The 24,748-nt window shown below is 49.6% G+C and overlaps 1 protein-coding gene across 4 annotated transcripts in view; it reads right to left on the bottom strand.

Moving 5' to 3' along the window:
- Positions 1-19,926: 19,926 nt before the first annotated feature.
- The window catches only part of LOC106877111 (uncharacterized), a 36,294-nt gene continuing 31,472 nt past the window's right edge, over positions 19,927-24,748 (bottom strand). For 2 of the 4 annotated variants that reach the window (XM_089342075.1, XM_089342074.1), the window contains exons 10-11: positions 24,316-24,368; positions 21,296-21,576 (exon numbers count right to left, since the gene is read on the bottom strand). In XM_089342075.1, the coding sequence (XP_089198201.1) occupies positions 21,465-21,576; positions 24,316-24,368 (165 nt within the window). In that variant the 3' untranslated portion in view covers positions 21,296-21,464. Of the gene's footprint in view, positions 21,577-24,315; positions 24,369-24,748 lie in introns of all 4 variants that reach the window. The other 2 variants (XM_089342076.1, XM_089342077.1) reach the window with 2 other exon arrangements.

The following is a 24,748-nucleotide window of genomic DNA, read 5'->3' as shown; positions in this document are numbered from 1 at the left end:
CCTCTGCACTGTCCGAGCGGAATTCGAACGTACGTGCATACGTTCGGCCTCCCTCTGCACCTTTCGAGCGGAATTCGAACGTACGTGCGTCCGTTCGGCCTCCCTCCCCGCCGTTCGAGTGGAATTCGAACGTACGTGCGTCCGTTCGTCCTCCGTCTGAGCCGTTCGAGTGGAATGCGAACGAACGTGCGTCCGTTCGGCTTCCCTCTGCGCCGTTCGAGTGGAATTCGAACGTACGTGCGTCCGTTCGCCCTCCCTCTGCATGTACGTCCGTTCGAGCGGAATTCGAACGTACGTGCGTCCGTTCAGGTTCCTCTGCTCCGTTCGAGCGGAATTTGAACGTACGTGCATCCGTTCGGCATCCCTCTGCATTGTTCGAGCGGAATTCGAACGTTCGTTCATCCGTTCGGCCTCCCTCTCCACCGTTCGAGTGGAATTCGAACGTACGAGCGTCCTTTCGGCCTTCCTCTGCACCGTTCGATCGGAATTCGAACGTACGTGCGTCTGTTCGGCCTCACTCTTTAAGTACGTAGGTTCGGGCGGAATTCCAACGTACGTTCGTTCGTCCGTTCGACCTCCCTGTGCAAGTATGTCCGTTTGAGCGTAATTCGAACGTGCGTTCGTCCTTTCGGCCTCCTTTTCAGCCGCTCGAGAGAAATTCGAAGGTACGTGCTTCCGTTCGACTTCTATCAACACGTACGTCCGTTCGAGAGGAATTCGAACGTACGTGCGTCCATTCGTCCTCCCTCTGCGCCGTTCGAGTGAAATTCGAACGTACGTGCGATCGATCAGCCTCCCTCTGCACCGTTCGAAGGAATTCGAACGTACGTGCGTCCGTTTCGAGCGGAATTTGAACGTACGTGCGATCGATCAGCCTCCTTCTGCACTGTTCGAGTGTAATTCGAACGTACGTGCATCCGATCGGTCTCCCGCTGCACCGTTCGAGGGAATTCGAACGTACGTGCATCCATTTGGCCTACCTCTGCACCGTTCGAGTGGAATTCGAACGTATATGCATCCGTTCGGGCTCCCTCTCCAATGTTCGAGCGGAATTCAAACGTACGTGCGTCCGTTCGGCCTCCCTCTCCACGTACGTACGTTCGGGCGGAATTCGAAAGTACGTGCGTCCGTTCGGCCTCCCTCTGCGCCGTTCGAGCGGAATTCGAAAGGACATGCGTCCGTTCGGCCTCCCTCTTCATCGTTCGAGCGGAATTTGAACGTACATGCGTCCGTTCGGCCTCCCTCTTCACCTTCTGAGCGGAATTCGAACGTACGTGCGTTCGTTCCGCCTTTCACTGCACCGTTCGTGCGGAATTCGAACTTACGTGCGTCCGTTTGGGCCCCCTCTGCACCGTTCGAGCGGAATTCGAACGTACATGCATCCGTTCGGCCTCCCTCTCCACCGTTCGAGCGGAATTCGAACGTACGTGCCTCCGTTCGGGTTCCTCTGCTGCGTTCGAGCAGAATTCGAACGTACGTGCACCCGTTCGGCCTCCCTCTGCACTGTCCGAGCGGAATTCGAACGTACGTGCATACGTTCGGCCTCCCTCTGCACCTTTCGAGCGGAATTCGAACGTACGTGCGTCCGTTCGGCCTCCCTCCCCACCGTTCGAGTGGAATTCGAACGTACGAGCGTCCGTTCGGCCTTCCTATGCATCGTTAGATCGGAATTCGAACGTACGTGCGTCCGTTCGGCCTCACACTTTAAGTACGTAGGTTCGGGCGGAATTCGAACGTACCTTCGTCCGTTCGGCCTCCCTCTGCACGAACGTCCGTACGAGCGGAATTTGAACTTGCGTTCGTCCTTTCGGCATCCTTTTGAGTGACTCGAGATAAATTCGAAGGTACGTGCTTCCGTTCGACCTCTCTCTGCATGTACGTCTGTTCGAGAGGAATTCGAACGTACGTGCGTCCGTTCGTCCTCCCTCTGAGCCGTTGGAGTGGAATGTGAACGAACGTGCGTCCGTTCGGTCTTCCTCTTCACCGTTCGAGCGGAATTCGAACGTACGTTCGTCCTTTCAGTCACCCTTTCAGTCGCTCAAGCGGAATTCGAACTTTCGTGCCTCCGTTCGGCCTCCTTCTGCGCCGATCGAGCGGAATTCAAACGTACGTGAGTCCGTTCGGCCTCCCTCTGCGCCGTTCGAGCGGAATTCGAACGTACGTGCGTCCGATCGGCCTCGCTCTGCACCGTTCGAGAGGAATTCGAACTTACGTGCGTCCGTTCGGCCTCCCTCTGTATCGTTTGAGCGGAATTCGAAGGTACGTGCGTTCCTTCGGCCTTCCTCTGCACCATTCGAGCGGAATTTGAACGTACGTGCGTTCCTTCGGCCTCCCTCTGCATGTACGTCCGTTCTAGCGGAATTCGAACGTACGTGCGTCCGTTCGGGTTCCTCTGCGTCGTTCGAGCGGAATTGGAACGTACGTGTGTCCGTTCGGCCTTCCTCTGCTCCATTCGAGCGTAATTCGAACGTACGTGCGTCCGTTCGGCCTCCCTCTGAACTTATTGAGCGGAATTCGAAAGTACGTGCGTCCGTTCGGCCTCCTTCCGTACCGTTTGAGCAGAATTCGAACGTACGTGCGTCCGTTCGGCTTCCCTCTTCATGGAATTCGAACTGACGTTCGTCCGTTGGGGATTCCTCTGCACCTATCGAGCGGAATTCGAAAGTACATGCGATCGTTCGGCCTCCCTCTGCTCCGTTGGAGCGGAATTCGAACGTACATGCGATCGTTCAGCCTCCCTCTGCATCGTTCGAGGGTAATTCGAACGTACGTGCGTCCGTTCGCCCTCCCTCTGCAAGTATGTCCGTTCGAGCGGAATTCGAACGTGCGTTCGTTTTTTCGGCCTTCTTTTGAGCCGTTCGAGTGGACTGCGAACGTACGTGCATCCATTCGGCCTCCCTCTTCACGTACGTCCGATCGAGAGAAATTCGAACGTACGTGCGTCCGTTCGGCTTCCCTCTGCGCCGTTCGAGTGGAATTCGAACGTACGTGCGTCCGTTCGGCCTCCCTCTGCATGTACGTCCGTTCGAGCGGAATTCGAACGTACGTGCGTCCGTTCGGTTTCCTCTGATCCGTTCGAGCGGAATTTGAACGTACGTGCATCCGTTCAGCATCCCTCTGCATTGTTCGACCGGAATTCGAACGTTCGTTCATCCGTTCGGCCTCCCTCTCCACCGTTCGAGTGGAATTCGAACGTACGAGCGTCCTTTCGGCCTTCCTCTGCACCGTTCGATCGGAATTCGAACGTACGTACGTAGGTTCGGGCGGAATTCGAACGTACGATCTTGCGTCCGTTCGACCTCCCTGTGCAAGTATGTCCGTTTGAGCGGAATTCGAACGTGCGTTCGTCCTTTCGGCCTCCTTTTCAGCCGCTCGAGAGAAATTCGAAGTTACGTGCTTCCGTTCGACCTCTCTCAACACGTACGTCCGTTCGAGAGGAATTCGAACGTACGTGCGTCCATTCGTCCTCCCTCTGCGCCGTTCGAGTGGAATTCGAACGTACGTGCGATCGATCAGCCTCCCTCTGCACCGTTCGAATGAATTCGAACGTACGTGCGTCCGATCGGTCTCCCGCTGCACCGTTCGAGGGAATTCGAACGTACGTGCATCCATTTGGCCTTCCTCTGCACCGTTCGAGTGGAATTCGAACGTATATGCATCCGTTCGGGCTCCCTCTCCAATGTTCGAGCGGAATTCAAACGTACGTGCGTCCGTTCGGCCTCCCTCTCCACGTACGTACGTTCGGGCGGAATTCGAACGTACGTGCGTCCGTTCGGCCTCCCTCTGCGCCGTTCGAGCGGAATTCGAAAGGACATGCGTCCGTTCGGCCTCCCTCTTCATCGTTCGAGCGGAATTTGAACGTACATGCGTCCGTTCGGCCTCCCTCTTCACCGTCTGAGCGGAATTCGAACGTACGTGCGTTCGTTCCGCCTTCCTCTGCACCGTTCGTGCGGAATTCGAACTTACGTGCGTCCGTTTGGGCCTCCTCTGCACCGTTCGAGCGGAATTCGAACGTACATGCATCCGTTCGGCCTCCCTCTCCACCGTTCGAGCGGAATTCGAACGTACGTGCCTCCGTTCGGGTTCCTCTTCTGCGTTCGAGCAGAATTCGAACGTACGTGCACCCGTTCGGCCTCCCTCTGCACTGTCCGAGCGGAATTCGAACGTACGTGCATACGTTCGGCCTCCCTCTGCACCGTTCGAGCGGAATTCGAACGTACGTGCGTCCGTTCGGCCTCCCTCTCCACCGTTCGAGTGGAATTCGAACGAACGAGCCTCCGTTCGGCTTTCCTATGCATCGTTAAATCGGAATTCGAACGTACGTGCGTCCGTTCGGCCTCACACTTTAAGTACGTAGGTTCGGGCGGAATTCGAACGTACGTTCGTCCGTTCGGCCTCCCTCTGCACCAACGTCCGTACGAGCGGAATTTGAACGTGCGTTCGTCCTTTCGGCATCATTTTGAGCCGCTCGAGTTAAATTCGAAGGTACGTGCTTCCGTTCGACCTCTCTCTGCATGTACGTCTGTTCGAGAGGAATTCGAACGTACGTGCGTCCGTTCGTCCTTCCTCTGAGCCGTTGGAGTGGAATGCGAACGAACGTGCGTCCGTTCGGTCTTCCTCTTCACCGTTCGAGCGGAATTCGAACGTACGTGCGTCCGTTCGGCCTCCCTCTGCGCCGTTTGAGCGGAATTTGAACGTACATGCGTCCGTTCGGCCTCCCTCTGCACCGTTCGAGCGGAATTCGAACGTACGTTCGTCCTTTCGGCCTCCCTTTGTGCCGCTCAAGCGGAATTCAAACTTTCGTGCCTCCGTTCGGTCTCCTTCAGCACCGATCGAGCGGAATTCGAACGTGCGTGCGTTCGTTCCGCCTCCCTCTGAGCCGTTCGATTGGAATTCAAACGTACGTGCATCCGTTCGGCCTCCCTCTCCACCGTTCGATCGGAATTCGAACGTACGTGCGTCCGTTCGGCCCCACTCTTTAAGTACGTAGGTTCGGGCTGAATTCGAACGTACGTACGTGCGTCCGTTCGGCCTCCCTCTACAAGTATGTCCATTCGAGCGGAATTCGAACGTGCGTTCGTCCTTTCGGCCTCCTATTGAGCCGCTCGAGAGGAATTCGAACGTACGTGCTTCCGTTCGGCCTCCTTCAGCCCCGATCGAGCGGAATTCGAACGAACGTGCGTCCGTTCGGCCTCCCTCTGTACCGTTTGAGCGGAATCCGAACGTACGTGCGTTCGTTCGGCCTCCCTCTGAGCCGTTCGATTGGAATTCGAACGTACGTGCGTCCGATCGGCCTCCCTCTGCACCGTTCGAGCGGAATTCGAACGAACGTGCTTCCGTTCGGCCTCCCTCTGTACCGTTTGTGCGGAATTCGAACGTACGTGCGTTCGTTCGGCCTCCCTCTGAGCCGTTCGATCGGAATTCAAACGTACGTGCATCCGTTCGGCCTCCCTACCCAGGTTTCGATCGGAATTCGAACGTACGTGCGTCCGCTCGGCATCCCTCTTCATGTACGTACGTTCGGGAGGAATTCGAACGTACGTGCGTCCGTTCGGCCTCCCTCTGCAAATACGTCGGTTCGAGCGGAATTCGAACGTACGTTCGTCCTTTCGGCCTCCCTCTGCACGTACATCCGATGGAGTGGAATTCGAAGGTACGAGCGTCCGTTCGGCCTTCCTATGCACTGTTCGATCGGAATTCGAACGTACGTGCGTCCGTTCGGCCTCACTCTGCAAGTACGTCCGTTCGAGCGGAATTCGAACGTACGTTCGTCCGTTCGGCCTCTTTCTGCACGAACCTCCGTTCGAGCGGAATTCGAACGTGCGTCCGTCTTTTCGGCCTCCTTTTGAGCCGTTTGAGTGGATTTCAAACGTACGTGAGTCGGTTCGTCCTCCCTCTGCGCCGTTCGAGCGGAATTCGAACGTACGTGCGTCCGATCGGCCTCCCTCTGCACCGTTCGAGCGGAATTCGAACTTACGTGCGTCCGTTCGGCCTCCCGTTTGAGCGGAATTCGAACGTATGTGCGTTCCTTCGGCCTTCCTCTGCACCATTCGAACGGAATTCGAACGTACGTGCGTCCGTTCGGCCTCCCTCTGCATTTACGTCCGTTCGAGCGGATTTCGAACGTACGTGCGTCCGTTCGGCCTCCCTCTGAACTTATTGAGCGGAATTCGAAAGTACGTGCGTCCGTTCGGCCTCCTTCCGTACCGTTTGAGCAGAATTCGAACGTACGTGCGTCCGTTCGGCTTCCCTCTTCATGGAATTCGAACTGACGTTCGTCCGTTGGGGATCCCTCTGCACCTATCGAGCGGAATTCGAAAGTACATGCGATCGTTCGGCCTCCCTCTGCTCCGTTGGAGCGGAATTCGAACGTACGTGCGATCGTTCAGCCTCCCTCTGCATCGTTCGAGGGTAATTCGAACGTACGTGCGTCCGTTCGCCCTCCCTCTGCAAGTATGTCCGTTCGAGCGGAATTCGAACGTGCGTTCGTTTTTTCGGCCTTCTTTTGAGCCGTTCGAGTGGACTGCGAACGTACGTGCATCCATTCGGCCTCCCTCTTCACGTACGTCCGATCGAGAGAAATTCGAACGTACGTGCGTCCGTTCGGCTTCCCTCTGCGCCGTTCGAGTGGAATTCGAACGTACGTGCGTCCGTTCGGCCTCCCTCTGCATGTACGTCCGTTCGAGCGGAATTCGAACGTACGTGCGTCCGTTCGGTTTCCTCTGATCCGTTCGAGCGGAATTTGAACGTACGTGCATCCGTTCGGCATCCCTCTGCATTGTTCGACCGGAATTCGAACGTTCGTTCATCCGTTCGGCCTCCCTCTCCACCCTTCGAGTGGAATTCGAACGTACGAGCGTCCTTTCGGCCTTCCTCTGCACCGTTCGATCGGAATTCGAACGTACGTACGTAGGTTCGGGCGGAATTCGAACGTACGATCGTGCGTCCGTTCGACCTCCCTGTGCAAGTATGTCCGTTTGAGCGGAATTCGAACGTGCGTTCGTCCTTTCGGCCTCCTTTTCAGCCGCTCGAGAGAAATTCGAAGGTACGTGCTTCCGTTCGACCTCTCTCAACACGTACGTCCATTCGAATGAATTCGAACGTACGTGCGTCCGATCGGTCTCCCGCTGCACCGTTCGAGGGAATTCGAACGTACGTGCATCCATTTGGCCTACCTCTGCACCGTTCGAGTGGAATTCGAACGTATATGCATCCGTTCGGGCTCCCTCTCCAATGTTCGAGCGGAATTCAAACGTACGTGCGTCCGTTCGGCCTCCCTCTCCACGTACGTACGTTCGGGCGGAATTCGAACGTACGTGCGTCCGTTCGGCCTCCCTCTGCGCCGTTCGAGCGGAATTCGAAAGGACATGCGTCCGTTCGGCCTCCCTCTTCATCGTTCGAGCGGAATTTGAACGTACATGCGTCCGTTCGGCCTCCCTCTTCACCGTCTGAGCGGAATTCGAACGTACGTGCGTTCGTTCCGCCTTCCTCTGCACCGTTCGTGCGGAATTCGATCTTACGTGCGTCCGTTTGGGCCCCCTCTGCACCGTTCGAGCGGAATTCGAACGTACATGCATCCGTTCGGCCTCCCTCTCCACCGTTCGAGCGGAATTCGAACGTACGTGCCTCCGTTCGGGTTCCTCTGCTGCGTTCGAGCAGAATTCGAACGTACGTGCACCCGTTCGGCCTCCCTCTGCACTGTCCAAGCGGAATTCGAACGTACGTGCGTACGTTCGGCCTCTCTCTGCACCGTTCGAGCGGAATTCGAACGTACGTGCATCCGTTCGGCCTCCCTCTCCACCGTTCGAGTGGAATTCGAACGAACGAGCGTCCGTTCGGCTTTCCTATGCATCGTTAGATCGGAATTCGAACGTACGTGCGTCCGTTCGGCCTCACACTTTAAGTACGTAGGTTCGGGCGGAATTCGAACGTACGTTCGTCCGTTCGGCCTCCCTCTGCACCAACGTCCGTACGAGCGGAATTTGAACGTGCGTTCGTCCTTTCGGCATCATTTTGAGCCGCTCGAGTTAAATTCGAAGGTACGTGCTTCCGTTTGACCTCTCTCTGCATGTATGTCTGTTCGAGAGGAATTCGAACGTACGTGCGTCCGTTCGTCCTTCCTCTGAGCCGTTGGAGTGGAATGCGAACGAACGTGCGTCCGTTCGGTCTTCCTCTTCACCGTTCGAGCGGAATTCGAACGTACGTGCGTCCGTTCGGCCTCCCTCTGCGCCGTTTGAGCGGAATTTGAACGTACGTTCGTCCTTTCGGCCTCCCTTTGAGCCACTGAAGCGGAATTCAAACTTTCGTGCCTCCGTTCGGCCTCCTTCAGCACCGATCGAGCGGAATTCGAACGTGCGTGCGTTCGTTCCGCCTCCCTCTGAGCCGTTCGATTGGAATTCAAACGTACGTGCATCCGTTCGGCCTCCCTCTCCACCGTTCGATCGGAATTCGAACGTACGTGCGTCCGTTCGGCCCCACTCTTTAAGTACGTAGGTACGGGCTGAATTCGAACGTACGTACGTGCGTCCGTTCGGCCTCCCTCTACAAGTATGTCCATTCGAGCGGAATTCGAACGTGCGTTCGTCCTTTCGGCCTCCTATTGAGCCGCTCGAGAGGAATTCGAACGTACGTGCTTCCGTTCGGCCTCCTTCAGCGCCGATCGAGCGGAATTCGAACGAACGTGCGTCCGTTCGGCCTCCCTCCCCAGCTTTCGAGCGGAATTCAAACGTACGTGAGACCGTTCGGATTCCCTCTGCGCCGTTCGAGCGGAATTCGAACGTACATGCATCCGTTCGGACTCCCTCTCCACCGTTCGAGCGGAATTCGAACGTACGTGCCTCCGTTCGGGTTCCTCTGCTGCGTTCGAGCAGAATTCGAACGTACGTGCACCCGTTCGGCCTCCCTCTGCACTGTCCGAGCGGAATTCGAACGTACGTGCATACGTTCGGCCTCCCTCTGCACCGTTCGAGCGGAATTCGAATGTACGTGCGTCCGTTCGGCCTCCCTCTCCACCGTTCGAGTGGAATTCGAACGAACGAGCCTCCGTTCGGCTTTCCTATGCATCGTTAGATCGGAATTCGAACGTACGTGCGTCCGTTCGGCCTCACACTTTAAGTACGTAGGTTCGGGCGGAATTCGAACGTACGTTCGTCCGTTCGGCCTCCCTCTGCACCAACGTCCGTACGAGCGGAATTTGAACGTGCGTTCGTCCTTTCGGCATCATTTTGAGCCGCTCGAGTTAAATTCGAAGGTACGTGCTGCCCATTTATTTGGAATGGTGTACTACGTCGGATTGGCTAGCTTCTGAAGGTTTACACAACGTTGACGATAGCTTTTTATGTAAGTTGTCTCCCTTTGACTACAGCCTTAAAAAAAGTTATTGCAGTTTTCTTTCAAAAATTTACCGTTTCAAACGCTTCCGGTTTCGAAAAAATTCTGGTCACGTGGGGGACTAAATTTGGGAAGTCGTCTGCTTTGCTGGTTATAGTAGCAAAATATCGTTCAGATAATACCTAGTATTAATTAAATGCAACGAACATAGGAATAATGGACGGAATTCTGCTTTCAGCACCTTTTTTTGTTTTGAGAATTTTTGCGAATTTGTTTCCGACACACGGGAACTGATACGAATTCCACTCGAACGGTGGAGAGGGAGGCCGAACGGATGAACGAACGTTCGAATTCCGCTCGAACAATGCAGAGGGATGCCGAACGGATGCACGTACGTTCAAATTCCGCTCGAACGGAGCAGAGGAACCCGAACGGACGCACGTACGTTCTAATTCCGCTCGAACGGACGTACATGCAGAGGGAGGCCGAACGGACGCACGTACGTTCGAATTCCGCTCGAATGGTGCAGAGGAAGGCCTTCCTCTGCATCGTTCGATCGGAATTCGAACGTACGTGCGTCCGTTCGGCCTCCAGTTTGAGCGGAATTCGAACGTATGTGCGTTCCTTCGGCCTTCCTCTGCACCATTCGAACGGAATTCGAACGTACGTGCGTCCGTTCGGCCTCCCTCTGCATTTACGTCCGTTCGAGCGGAATTCGAACATACGTGCGTCCGTTCGGGTTCCTCTGATCCGTTCGAGCGGAATTTGAACGTACGTGCATCCGTTCGGCATCCCTCTGCATTGTTCGAGCGGAATAAAAACGTTGCTGGAATCCTTCTCATTATTTTAAATAAACGCCCATTTATTTGGAATGGTGGAGAGGGAGGCCGAACAGATGCATGTATGTTCGAATTCCGCTCGAACGGTGCAGAGGGAGCCCAAACGGACGCACGTACGTTCGAATTTCGCTCAAACGGTACAGAGGAAGGCCGAACGGACGCACGTAACTTCAAATTCCGCTCGAACGGTGCATTATATTAAATAAATGCCCATTTATTTGGAATGGTGTACTACGTCGGATTGGCTAGCTTCTGAAGGTTTACACAACGTTGACGATAGCTTTTTATGTAAGTTGTCTCCCTTTGACTACAGCCTTAAAAAAAGTTATTGCAGTTATCTTTCAAAAATTTACCGTTTCAAACGCTTCCGGTTTCGAAAAAATTCTGGTCACGTGGGGGACTAAATTTGGGAAGTCGTCTGCTTTGCTGGTTATAGTAGCAAAATATCGTTCAGATAATACCTAGTATTAATTAAATGCAACGAACATAGGAATAATGGACGGAATTCTGCTTTCAGCACCTTTTTTTGTTTTGAGAATTTTTGCGAATTTGTTTCCGACACACGGGAACTGATACGAATTCCACTCGAACGGTGGAGAGGGATGCCGAACGGATGCACGTACGTTCAAATTCCGCTCGAACGGAGCAGAGGAACCCGAACGGACGCACGTACGTTCGAATTCCGCTCGAACGGACGTACATGCAGAGGGAGGCCGAACGGACGCACGTACGTTCGAATTCCGCTCGAACAATGCAGAGGGATGCCGAACGGATGCACGTACGTTCAAATTCCGCTCGAACGGAGCAGAGGAACCCGAACGGACGCACGTACGTTCGAATTCCGCTCGAACGGACGTACATGCAGAGGGAGGCCGAACGGACGCACGTACGTTCGAATTCCGCTCGAATGGTGCAGAGGAAGGCCTTCCTCTGCATCGTACGATCGGAATTCGAACGTACGTGCGTCCGTTCGGCCTCACTCTTTAAGTACGTAGGTTCGGGCGGAATTCGAACGTACGTTCGTGCGTCCGTTCGGCCTCCCTGTGCAAGTATGTCCGTTCGAGCGGAATTCGAACGTGCGTTCGTCCTTTCGGCCTTTTTTTCAGCCGCTCGAGAGAATTTCGAAGGTACGTGCTTCCGTTCGACCTCTCTCTACACGTACGTCCGTTCGAGAGGAATTCGAACGTACGTGCGTCCATTCGTCCTCCCTCTGCGCCGTTCGAGTGGAATTCGAACGTACGTGCGTGCGTTCGTCCTCCCTCTGCGCCGTTCGAGAGGAATTCGAACGTACGTGCGTCCGTTCGGCCTCCCTCTGCACCGTTGGAGCGGAATTCGAACTTACGTGCGTCCGTTCGGCCTCCCTCTGTACCGTTTGAACGGAATTCGAACGTACGTGCGTTCGTTCGGCCTCCTTCTGAGCCGATCGATTGGAATTCGAACGTACGCGCGTCCGTTCGGCCTCCCTCTGCGCCGTTCGATCGGAATTCAAACGTACGTGCATCCGTTCGGCCTCCCTCCCCAGCTTTCGAGCGGAATTCGAACGTACGGGCGTCTGTTCGGCCTCCCTTTGAGCCGCTCAAGCGGAATTCGAACTTTCGTGTCTCCTTTCGGCCTCCTTCAGCGCCGATCGAGCGGAATTCAAACGTACGTGAATCCGTTCGGCTTCCCTCTGCGCCGTTCGAGCGGAATTCGAACATACGTGCGTCCGTTCGGCCTCCCTATGCACCGTTCGAGCGGAATTCGAACTTACGTGCGTCCGATCGGCCTCTCTCTGCACCGTTCTAGCGGAATTCGGACTTACGTGCGTCTGTTCGGCCTCCCTCTGTACCGTTTGAGCGGAATTCGAACGTACGTGCGTTCCTTCGGCCTTCCTCTGCACCATTCGAGCGGAATTCGAACGTACGTGCGTTCCTTCGGCCTCCCTCTGCATGTACGTCCGTTCTAGCGGAATTCGAACGTACGTGCGTCCGTTCGGGTTCCTCTGCGCCGTTCGAGCGGAATTGGAACGTACGTGCGTCCGTTCGGCCTTCCTCTGCTCCATTCCAGCGTAATTCGGACGTACGTGCGTCCGTTCGGCCTCCCTCTGAACCTATCGAGCGGAATTCGAACGTACGCGCGTCCGTTCGGCCTCCCTTTGAGCCGCTCAAGCGGAATTCGAACTTTCGTTTCTCCGTTCGGCCTCCTTCAGCACCGATCGAGCGGAATTCAAACGTACGTGAGACCGTTCGGCATCCCTCTTCGCCGTTCGAGCGGAATTCGAACATACGTGCGTCCGTTTGGCCTCCCTATGCACCGTTCGAGCGGAATTCGAACGTTTGTGCGTCCGATCGGCCTCCCTCTGCACCGTTCGAGCGGAATTTGAAATTACGTGCGTCCGTTCGGCCTCCCTCTGTACCGTTTGAGCCGAATTCGAACGTACGTGCGTCCGTTTGGGCTCCCTCTGCACCGTTCGAGCGGAATTCAAAAGTACATGCGATCGTTCGGCCTCCCTCTGCTCCGTTGTAGCGGAATTCGAACGTGCGTTCGTTTTTTCGGCCTCCTTTTGAGCCGTTCGCGTGGAATGCGAACGTACGTGCGTCCATTCGGCCTCCCTCTTCACGTACGTCCGATCGAGAGGAATTCGAACGTACGTGCGTCCGTTCGTCCTCCCTCTGAGCCGTTCGAGTGGAATGCGAACGTACGTGCGTCCGTTCGGCTTCCCTCTGCGCCGTTCGAGTGGAATTCGAACGTACGTGCGTCCGTTCGGCCTCCCTCTGCACCGTTCGAGCGGAATTCGAACGTACGTTCGTCCTTTCGGCCTCCCTTTGAGCCGCTCAAGCGGAATTCAAACTTTCGTGCCTCTGTTCGGCCTCCTTCAGCACCGATTGAGCGGAATTCGAACTACGTGCGTTCGTTCCGCCTCCCTCTGCGCCGTTCGATTGGAATTCGAACGTACGTGCGTTCGTTCGGCTCCCTCTGCGCCGTTCGAGCGGAATTCGAACGTACGTGCGTCCGATCGGCCTCCCTCTCCACCGTTCGATCGGAATTCGAACGTACGTGCGTCCGTTCGGCCTCACTCTTTAAGTACGTATGTTCGGGCGGAATTCGAACGTACGTACGTGCGTCAGTTCGGCCTCCCTCTACAAGTATGTCAATTCGAGCGGAATTCGAACGTGCGTTCGTCCTTTCGGCCTCCTATTGAGCCGCTCGAGAGGAATTCGAACGTACGTGCTTCTGTTCGGCCTCCCTCTTCACGAACGTCCATTCGAGAGGAATTCGAACGTACGTGCGTCCGTTCGTCCTCCCTCTGAGCCGATCAAGTGGAATGCGAACGTACGTGCGTCCGTTCGGCTTCCCTCTGCACCGTTCGAGCGGAATTCGATCGTACGTTCGTCCTTTCGGCCTCCCTCTGCACCGTTCGAGCGGAATTCGAACGAACGTGCTTCCGTTCGGCCTCCATCTGTACCGTTTGTGCGGAATTCGAACGTACGTGCGTCCCCTCGGCATCCCTCTTCATGTACGTACGTTCGGGCGGAATTCGAACGTACGTGCGTCCGTTCGGCCTCCCTCTGCAAATACGTCGGTTCGAGCGGAATTCGAACGTACGTTCGTCCTTTCGGCCTCCCTCTGCACGTACATCCGATGGAGTGGAATTCGAAGGTACGAGCGTCCGTTCGGCCTTCCTATGCACTGTTCGATCGGAATTCGAACGTACGTGCGTCCGTTCGGCCTCACTCTGCAAGTACGTCCGTTCGAGCGGAATTCGAACGTACGTTCGTCCGTTCGGCCTCTTTCTGCACGAACCTCCGTTCGAGCGGAATTCGAACGTGCGTTCGTCTTTTCGGCCTCCTTTTGAGCCGTTTGAGTGGAATTCAAACGTACGTGAGTCGGTTCGGCCTCCCTCTGCGCCGTTCGAGCGGAATTCGAACGTACGTGCGTCCGATCGGCCTCCCTCTGCACCGTTCGAGCGGAATTCGAACTTACGTGCGTCCGTTCGGCCTCCCGTTTGTGCGGAATTCGAACGTATGTGCGTTCCTTCGGCCTTCCTCTGCACCATTCGAACGGAATTCGAACGTACGTGCGTCCGTTCGGCCTCCCTCTGCATTTACGTCCGTTCAAGCGGAATTCGAACGTACGTGCGTCCGTTCGGGTTCCTCTGATCCGTTCGAGCGGAATTTGAACGTACGTGCATCCGTTCGGCATCCCTCTGCATTGTTCGAGCGGAATTCGAACGTTCGTTCATCCGTTCGGCCTCCCTCTCCACCGTTCGAGTGGAATTCGTATCAGTTCCCGTGTGTCGGAAACAAATTCGCAAAAATTCTCAAAACAAAAAAAGGTGCTGAAAGCAGAATTCCGTCCATTATTCCTATGTTCGTTGCATTAATTAATACTAGGTATTATCTGAACGATATTTTGCTACTATAACTAGCAAAGCAGACGACTTCCCAAATTTAGTCCCCCACGTGACCAGAATTTTTTCGAAACCGGAAGCGTTTGAAACGGTAAATTTTTGAAAGAAAACTGCAATAACTTTTTTTAAGGCTGTAGTCAAAGGGAGACAACTTACATAAAAAGCTATCGTCAACGTTGTGTAAACCTTCAGAAGCTAGCCAATCCGACGTAGTACACCATTCCAAATAAATGGGCATTTATTTAATATAATGAGAAAGATTCCAGCAACGTGGAAGCCTTTGTGAGATTGTTTATTTTGACAGATATAGCAGTGTAAACGCTTTGATATCTTACTCTTATTTCTAGCGCTGTAATGCAGCCTTTTAAAAAAGACGGCTTATTCATATTTGAATGCTTTTCCTAATGTGAGTGGATTTGGTAGACGGAAACTGAAAGAAGCCCGTCGTATATAGGTGTACATATATATTTATATATATGTTTGTGTGTCTGTGTTTGACCCCCATCATCGCTTGACAACCGATGCTGGTGTGTTTACGTCCCCGTAACTTTGTGGTTCGGCGAAAAGAGACCGATAGAATAAGTACTAGGCTTACAAAGAATAAGTTCTGTGGTCCATTTGCTCGACTGAAGGCGGTGCTCCTCTGTGGCAACTGAAACATGTAAAAGAGTATGGTTTCCTTTTCTACTCCACCACATACACACACTCACATACAGTCGCACAGACACACAATTAAACAAACCTTCGGAAGCTCGCCAGTTCGACGTTGTACGCCATTCCAAATAAATGGGCATTTATTTAATATAATGAGATACTATCAGAAACATCTTTGGCTGCTATATCTGTCAAAATAAAAACGTTGCTGGAATCCTTCTTATTATTTTAAATAAACGCCCATTTATTTGGAATGGTGGAGAGGGAGGCCGAACAGATGCATGTATGTTCGAATTCCGCTCGAACGGTGCAGAGGGAGCCCAAACGGACGCACGTACGTTCGAATTTCGCTCAAACGGTACAGAGGGAGGCCGAACGGACGCACGTAACTTCAAATTCCGCTCGAACGGTGCATTATATTAAATAAATGCCCATTTATTTGGAATGGTGTACTACGTCGGATTGGCTAGCTTCTGAAGGTTTACAAAACGTTGACGATAGCTTTTTATGTAAGTTGTCTCCCTTTGACTACAGCCTTAAAAAAAGTTACTGCAGTTTTCTTTCAAAAATTTACCGTTTCAAACGCTTCCGGTTTCGAAAAAATTCTGGTCACGTGGGGGACTAAATTTGGGAAGTCGTCTGCTTTGCTGGTTATAGTAGCAAAATATCGTTCAGATAATACCTAGTATTAATTAAATGCAACGAACATAGGAATAATGGACGGAATTCTGCTTTCAGCACCTTTTTTGTTTTGAGAATTTTTGCGAATTTGTTTCCGACACACGGGAACTGATACGAATTCCACTCGAACGGTGGAGAGGGAGGCCGAACGGATGAACGAACGTTCGAATTCCGCTCGAACAATGCAGAGGGATGCCGAACGGATGCACGTACGTTCAAATTCCGCTCGAACGGATCAGAGGAACCCGAACGGACGCACGTACGTTCGAATTCCGCTCGAACGGACGTACATGCAGAGGGAGGCCGAACGGACGCACGTACGTTCGAATTCCGCTCGAATGGTGCAGAGGAAGGCCTTCCTCTGCATCGTTCGATCGGAATTCGAACGTACGTGCGTCCGTTCGGCCTCACTCTTTAAGTACGTAGGTTCGGGCGGAATTCGAACGTACGTTCGTGCGTCCGTTCGGCCTCCCTGTGCAAGTATGTCCGTTCGAGCGGAATTCGAACGTGCGTTCGTCCTTTCGGCCTCCTTTTCAGCCGCTCGAGAGAAATTCGAAGGTACGTGCTTCCGTTCGACCTCTCTCTACACGTACGTCCGTTCGAGAGGAATTCGAACGTACGTGCGTCCATTCGTCCTCCCTCTGCGCCGTTCGAGTGGAATTCGAACGTACGTGCGTGCGTTCGTCCTCCCTCTGCGCCGTTCGAGAGGAATTCGAACGTACGTGCGTCCGTTCGGCCTCCCTCTGCACCGTTGGAGCGGAATTCGAACTTACGTGCGTCCGTTCGGCCTCCCTCTGTACCGTTTGAACGGAATTCGAACGTACGTGCGTTCGTTCGGCCTCCTTCTGAGCCGATCGATTGGAATTCGAACGTACGTGCGTCCGTTCGGCCTCCCTCTGCGCCGTTCGATCGGAATTCAAACGTACGTGCATCCGTTCGGCCTCCCTCCCCAGCTTTCGAGCGGAATTCGAACGTACGGGCGTCTGTTCGGCCTCCCTTTGAGCCGCTCAAGCGGAATTCGAACTTTCGTGTCTCCTTTCGGCCTCCTTCAGCGCCGATCGAGCGGAATTCAAACGTACGTGAGTCCGTTCGGCTTCCCTCTGCGCCGTTCGAGCGGAATTCGAACATACGTGCGTCCGTTCGGCCTCCCTATGCACCGTTCGAGCGGAATTCGAACGTACGTGCGTCCGATCGGCCTCCCTCTGCACCGTTCGAGCGGAATTCGAACATACATGCATCTGTTCGGCCTCCCTCTCCACCATTCCAAATAAATGGGCGTTTATTTAAAATAATAAGAAGGATTCCAGCAACGTTTTTATTTTGACAGATATAGCAGCCAAAGATGCTTCTGATAGTATCTCATTATATTAAATAAATGCCCATTTATTTGGAATGGCGTACAACGTCGAACTGGCGAGCTTCCGAAGGTTTGTTTAATTGTGTGTCTGTGCGACTGTATGTGAGTGTGTGTATGTGGTGGAGTAGAAAAGGAAACCATACTCTTTTACATGTTTCAGTTGCCACAGAGGAGCACCGCCTTCAGTCGAGCAAATGGACCACAGAACTTATTCTTTGTAAGCCTAGTACTTATTCTATCGGTCTCTTTTCGCCGAACCACAAAGTTACGGGGACGTAAACACACCAGCATCGGTTGTCAAGCGATGATGGGGGTCAAACACAGACACACAAACATATATATAAATATATATGTACACCTATATACGACGGGCTTCTTTCAGTTTCCGTCTACCAAATCCACTCACATTAGGAAAAGCATTCAAATATGAATAAGCCGTCTTTTTTAAAAGGCTGCATTACAACGCTAGAAATAAGAGTAAGATATCAAAGCGTTTACACTGCTATATCTGTCAAAATAAACAATCTCACAAAGGCTTCCACGTTGCTGGAATCTTTCTCATTATATTAAATAAATGCCCATTTATTTGGAATGGTGTACTACGTCGGATTGGCTAGCTTCTGAAGGTTTACACAACGTTGACGATAGCTTTTTATGTAAGTTGTCTCCCTTTGACTACAGCCTTAAAAAAAGTTATTGCAGTTTTCTTTCAAAAATTTACCGTTTCAAACGCTTCCGGTTTCGAAAAAATTCTGGTCACGTGGGGGACTAAATTTGGGAAGTCGTCTGCTTTGCTGGTTATAGTAGCAAAATATCGTTCAGATAATACCTAGTATTAATTAATGCAACGAACATAGGAATAATGGACGGAATTCTGCTTTCAGCACCTTTTTTTGTTTTGAGAATTTTTGCGAATTTGTTTCCGACACACGGGAACTGATACGATTAGGAACAAAACACTTTTTTTTTGTAATTATTCAAATTTTTTTTTTTTTTTAATGTTCCAATACGTCAGAGTGACAAAGGAACGAAGGAGGTATCAGGTGGTCGTGAGATGTGCTAAAATAAACAGCTAAATACCTCTTAATATTTTTTTTCTCCATAACCGCATGAATTGTTATGTGCAGAATAGAAATCCGCGAAAATTTTCTGAAAATTCCCCCCAAAACAGTTAAGTTACAAGAGGTTATAAGGGATGCATAAACCAGAATTGCTCCATATTACGATAGAGAGTGAGTGCAGACACGGATGTGTCGAAACAAGTATGTGTGTGTGTGTGTGTCTGTGTCTGCGTGTGTGTATCAGTGTCTGTGTATGTGTTTCTGTCTCTGTGTGTGTATATGTGTGTGCGTGTATGTTTCTTTGCTCCACAACCTGCACAAATGATTTCTTCACGGCCATCCAGTAAAGTGTGCAAACAGAATTTTTTCGAAACCGGAAGCGTTTGAAACGGAAAAATTTTGAAAGAAAATGGCACAAACTTTTTTTAAGGCTGTAGTTAAAGGGAGACAACTTACATAAAAAGCTATTTAAGAGTTGCTTACCATGTATCGTCAACGTTGTGTAAACGCTTAGATATCTTACTCTTATTTCTAGCGTTGAAATGCAGCCTTTTGAAAAATACGGCTTATTCATATTTCAATGCTTTTCATAATTTTGTTATTATGGTTTCCTTTTCTACTCCACCACATACAGGCGCATAGACACACAGTTAAACAAACCTGCAGAAGCTAGCCAGTCCGACGTAGTACACCATTCCCAACCTTTTCATTAGGCGTCGACTCTGTCTTTTATCAGAACTGCGTCGTTTTATTTTTTGTTTTTTTCTACCGGATAGAGTCAACGACTATTGAAAAGGTTGCAAGACGCAAAGAAAACTTTAGTAAAAATAAATGAGTAAATGGGTGGAAATCAGACTGGTGAGCGGCTCCGGCAGAGGATGGTGGCGAACCCTGCTGTACTCTTTCTCCACAACTTTCTCTCACTCTTATTTCCTGTTTCTGTTGTGCCTGTAATTCGAAGGGTCAGCCTTGTCACACTGTGTCACGCTGAATATCTCCGAGAACTACGTTAAGGGTACATGTGTCTGTGGAGTGCTCAGCCACTTGCACGTTAATTTCACGAGCAGGCTGTTCCGTTGATCGGATCAACTGGAACCCTCGGCGTGGTAAGCGACGGAGTGCCAACAACAATTAGGTGTAATATCACCTGAGTTCTTAATGAATGGCTATGTAATTAAGAAACTCATTTTCTTGCTTTGCACATATACACGACAAGCTTCCACACAGTTTCTGTCAAAGTTCACTCAACCAGAGCTACATTAGAAGACACATGCTCAAGGTGCTGCACAGTGGGTTTGAACTTGAAATCGCAAGGTTGCAAAGCAAGCTCCTTAGTAACACAAACACAACTAAAAAAATTCTTTTTTTAATAAGTTAAAGAAGTGATTTTAAATTCTCAATCGCAGAATAATGCTAATATAGCCTGAACAGGATAAACTACCCCTATTTTGCAGAGAAAAGTGTAGATGGCTAGCTGTGGACACGAACTCACATCCCCGTGATTACATGTCACGATGCTTTGACCGACTAAGCTAAACCATCAAATGATACTAAAAGAAATCATCTGAGCAGAATTCCATAGACGTGTATGCAAGGTAATCAAAAACCACAAACAATAGAAGAAATTTCTTTTATTTGTCAGAAGGGCAGACAAGTTAAAGACATTGCATGAACAGGTTACAAAAATACAAAAGGTGAAAGAAGTAAATTGAAAGAAAAAAATATCGGGTCAACCCATATGTAATGTCTGAACTCCTATATTTTCGATTTGTAAATCTTTTAACAGTGTTTTAGAATGTCTGATGGCATCAAGTAATAATTATATGTATTTACTCTTACTCTTTTACTTGTTTCAGCCATCTGACTGAGGCCATGCTGGGGCACCGCCTTTAGTCAAGTAAATCGACCCCAGGACTTATTCTTTGTAAGCCTAGTACTTATTCTATCAGTCTCTTTTGCCGAGCTGCTAGCTTACGGGGACGTAAACATACCACCATCGTTTGTCAAGCGATGTTGGGGGGACAAACACAGACACACAAACATGTACACACACACACACATATATATATATATATATACATATATACGACAGGCTTCTTTCAGTTTCCGTCTACCAAATCCACTCACAAGGCTTTGGTCGGCCCAAGGCTATAGTAGAAGACACTTGCCCAAGATGCCATGCAGTGGGACTGAACCCAGAACCATGTGGTTTGTAAGTAAGCTACTTACCACACAGCCACTCCTGCGCCTATTTGAACATATTTAAACTAATTAAATTTCATTTTGCAGGATTATCTATCAGGTCATCCCATAATTTCTGTCTGAATTTTGAATAAAGAAAACAAGTGATCAAATGTTATATTTAATTAAAATTTAATCTTCAAAGTACTTTCCTTCATTATCTATGACTTCTTTCCATCTATTTACAAGTTTTTTAATCCTATCAATGTAAAACTCTTTTGGTTTCAAAGCGAAGAACTCTGAAATGTCAGTTTCGACCTCCTCCTGGCTTTTTTGAAAGTTATGTCCCCCAAATGATTCTGTAAACTACGAAACAAATGCTAGTCTGAAGGAGCAAGGTCAGGAGAATAAGGTGGATCAGGAATTTTTTCCCAACCAAGCTCTTCGATCTTCTTTAATCAAAGAAATTTTAATTCTATTATTCTGTAAAATAATATTTAGTTAGTTTAAATGTACACAAATGCATAAAAATAATTTTTAATTCCATTAGACATTCGAAAATACTATTAAATTTCGTTCAATTTTAAGAAAGGTAAAATCAGTCGTATATATATATATATATATATATATATATATATATATATATATATATATATATGTATATGTTTGTGTCTGTGTTTGTACTCCCACCATCACTTGACAACTGATGTTGGTGTGTTTATGTCCCCATAACTTAGCAGTTCAGCAAAAGCGACCGATAGAATAGGTACTAAGCTTACAAAGAATAAGCCCTGGAGTTGATTTGTTCTAGTAAAGGGGTGCTCCAGTATGGCCACAGTCAAATGACTGAAACAAATAAAAGAATAAAAAACAAAAGAATATAATGGACTAAATTTAATTTGTTTGACTAAAACCCTGTCATAGCGATGCTCCACCTTTGCCAGCTGTGTCGTCATCATTATTGTTTTACATTAAGTACTCTGCTTTTTTGAGCACCTCAATGGATAACGTCTGGCCTTGTTGACTGCTTTGGACTCTGAAGGTCCATAGAGCTTCTCCTCGGAAGGTGCAATGTTCTTACAACTGGAAAGAAACAGAAAAAAAAAAAATTTTTTTTAAAGTAAATAGATAAATAAATGCAGTTACATGTTTTATTCTTTTCGCTTCCATTTTGTTTGTCTGTTTTCTTTTTCTTTCTTTGGGGTGTGTGGTTAAGAAGCGAGCTTTGCTTCTCGATCACAGCATATCAAAGGTCATACTTCACCACCTCATCCCATGTCTTCCTGGATCCATCTCTTCCACAATTAGGGTGTGGCACTTCCTCACTTAGCTGTCCTCATCCAGACCTAACACATCACCATACAAGCACAGTCGTCTCTCTTGCACACCACATCTGATGCTTCTTATGTCCAACTTATCTCCCAAGGCGTTCACACTCTGTCGTGTTTGCACACTAACATTACACATCCAGCAGATCATACTAGCTTCATTTCTTTCAAGCCTACGCATGTCCTCAGCAGTCATGGCCCATGTTTCACTGCTGTGTAGCATGGCAGTTCGCACACATGCATTATACAGTCTACCTTTCACCCTGAGTGACAGGCCCTTAGTTGCCAGCAGAGATAGGAGCTCCCTGAAATTTGCCCAGGCTATTCTTATTCTAGCCGCTACACTCTCAGAGCAATCACCCCCACAACAGATTTGGTCCCCTAGGAAGCAAAAGCTATCAACTACCTCTAGTTTTTTCCCCTGGCATTTGATGGAATCTGTTTTCTGTACATCTTCAGTCTTTTTTGCTCCTGTGCATCTGTCATCTTCCCAGTTAACCTTCCTTTGATATTACTGCACCTTTTGTGTGTCTACAGCTTACACCGGGTACTTCATATGGAGTTTCTACCTGTGCCTTTTCTACAGATCGAGCAGGGCCATCTACCTGAAGGGGTTTGTGATTTGTCTGCCTTCTTACTTACTAAAACTTTGGTTTCTGCTAGGTTGACCCTAAAGCCCTTCAATTCCAGACCTTGCTTCCACACCCTAAACTTCGTCTTTAGTTCTGGCAGTGACTCAGCTATTAGGGCAAGGTCATCAGCATAAAGGAGTTCCCAGGGCAGCCTGTCTTGAATTCCTCTGTTATTGCCTGGAGGACTATGATGAATAAGAGGGGGCTGAGGACAGATCCTTGGTGAACCCTTACTTTTACTTGGAATTCTTCACTATACATGTTGCCAACCCTCACTTTACTGACAGCATCCCTGTACAGGACTTGTACAGCTCTTACCAACCACTCATCTATCCCCAGTTTCTGCATTGAGCACCAGATAAGGGATCGGGGGACCCTGTCAAAGGCTTTCTCCAAGTCAACAAAAGCCAAGTACAGAGGTTTATCTTTGGCCAGCTATTTCTCCTGCAGATGCCTTACCAGAAATGTTACATCAGTGGTGCTTTTCCCTGGTACAAACCCAAACTGCATTTTGTCTAAACTAACTCTTTCCCTAATTAGCTGGGCTATGATCCTCTCTGTGACTTTCATTACCTGATCCAACAACTTGATGCCTCTGTAATTATTCCTACCTTTGTAGCAGTTGACTATGGTGCTGCTACACCAGTCATTGGGTATGACTCTTTCACACATCACCTGAATGTCTATATGGGTGACTAGACTATAGCCGACACCGCTAGATATTTTAAGCATCTCTATGGTGATTCCTGATGGGCCAGGGGCTTTCCCTGTCTTCACACCCTTAATTGCTTTATCTACCAAGGTACTGTCAATTGAGATAGCTGGTCCCTCTGTTGGGTCGACATTCGGCAGACTCTCTTTCTCCAATTCATTCTCTTCATTTAACAACCTTTCATATTGGCGTCTCCACATCTCTCTGCAGCCTCATTAAATGCAAGTGATCCATCATCCATGCAGACAAATTTCTCTCCTATGACATCACGAGTCTCTCACAGTCTTGCAACACGAAAACACTTCAAATCTTTAGTCCTCACAACACAGAACCTTGGCAAATTTTTTCTTATCTGCTTCCCCTCTAGCTAAGTAAACCTGTCTCCTAGCTTCCCTTCTGGCAAGCTGATACAATTCCCTACTACCACCGTTCTTCCAGTCCTCCCAAGCCTGTTTCTTTTCCCTAATGGCCCTGTCAACTACATTGTTCCACCACCACATTACCTTGGGTCGAGAGGGGACTTTCCACCATCCACAGATCTTGTCAGTAGCCAAACTGTGACAAAATTAGATAAATGAAAGAATAAATGAAAATAATAAATGAGCGTGAAAGAAAGGGAGAAAGAAGGAGAGTTGGAATGAGCTTAGGGATCTTAAGATTTTTTTCTAAACATACGGCATGTTTATATCCATATATATATATATATATATATATATATATATATATATATACACACATATATATAACCTCATGTATATCATTGGCGAATTTTTCTTCCTCCGTCTTCCCTTCTTTGGACTTTCCTATATTTCTGACGAAGAGCTCTGCTCGAAACGTCAAAATCTCTTTCTTTCCTTTCCTGAGCATCCAGTAACACAATATCTGTATCACGTCCTCACGTTGTTTTTTTTTTGTTGTTTTTCTTGTTTGAACTCACTATATATATATATATATATATATATATATATATATATATAGAGAGAGAGAGAGAGAGAGAGAGAGAGAGATACACATATACATACATATATGTATAAATGCAAATGTTCATAGATGCTGCCTGACTTTGGGTTCAATGACCTTTCTGACAATGACAACACCAACAACAACAAATAGAATTAGCAACAGCATGAAACATATTAGAAATACTTACATGTCACTCAGTCCCCTTCTACAACATTTCGATTTTTCAGCTGATTTTGGTGGCTGTTAAAATAAAAAAAAGCAGCAAGAGACGTTAATATTTGCAACTAATTTTGTTCCTTTATGGAAAACTTGCTATACCTCTTTTACCTCTTTTACTTGTTTCAGTCATTTGACTGCGGCCATGCTGGAGCACCGCCTTTAGTCAAGCAAATCGACCCCAGGACTTATTCTATTGGTCTCTTTTGCCGAACCGCAAGTTACGGGGGACATAAACACACTAGCATCGGTTGTCAAGTGATGTTGGGGGGACAAACACAGACACAAACATATACACACACACAGACATATATATATATATATATATATATATATATATATATATATATATATACACATATATACGACGGGCTTCTTTCAGTTTCCGTCTACCAAATCCACTC

The sequence above is a fragment of the Octopus bimaculoides genome, chromosome 25, assembly GCF_046866305.1.
Source record: "Octopus bimaculoides isolate indiv1 chromosome 25, ASM4686630v1, whole genome shotgun sequence".
NCBI classification, from domain to species: domain Eukaryota; kingdom Metazoa; phylum Mollusca; class Cephalopoda; order Octopoda; family Octopodidae; genus Octopus; species Octopus bimaculoides.
The sequence above is the reverse complement of the archived record's forward strand: the minus strand, read 5'-3'. Positions and strand labels throughout refer to the sequence as shown.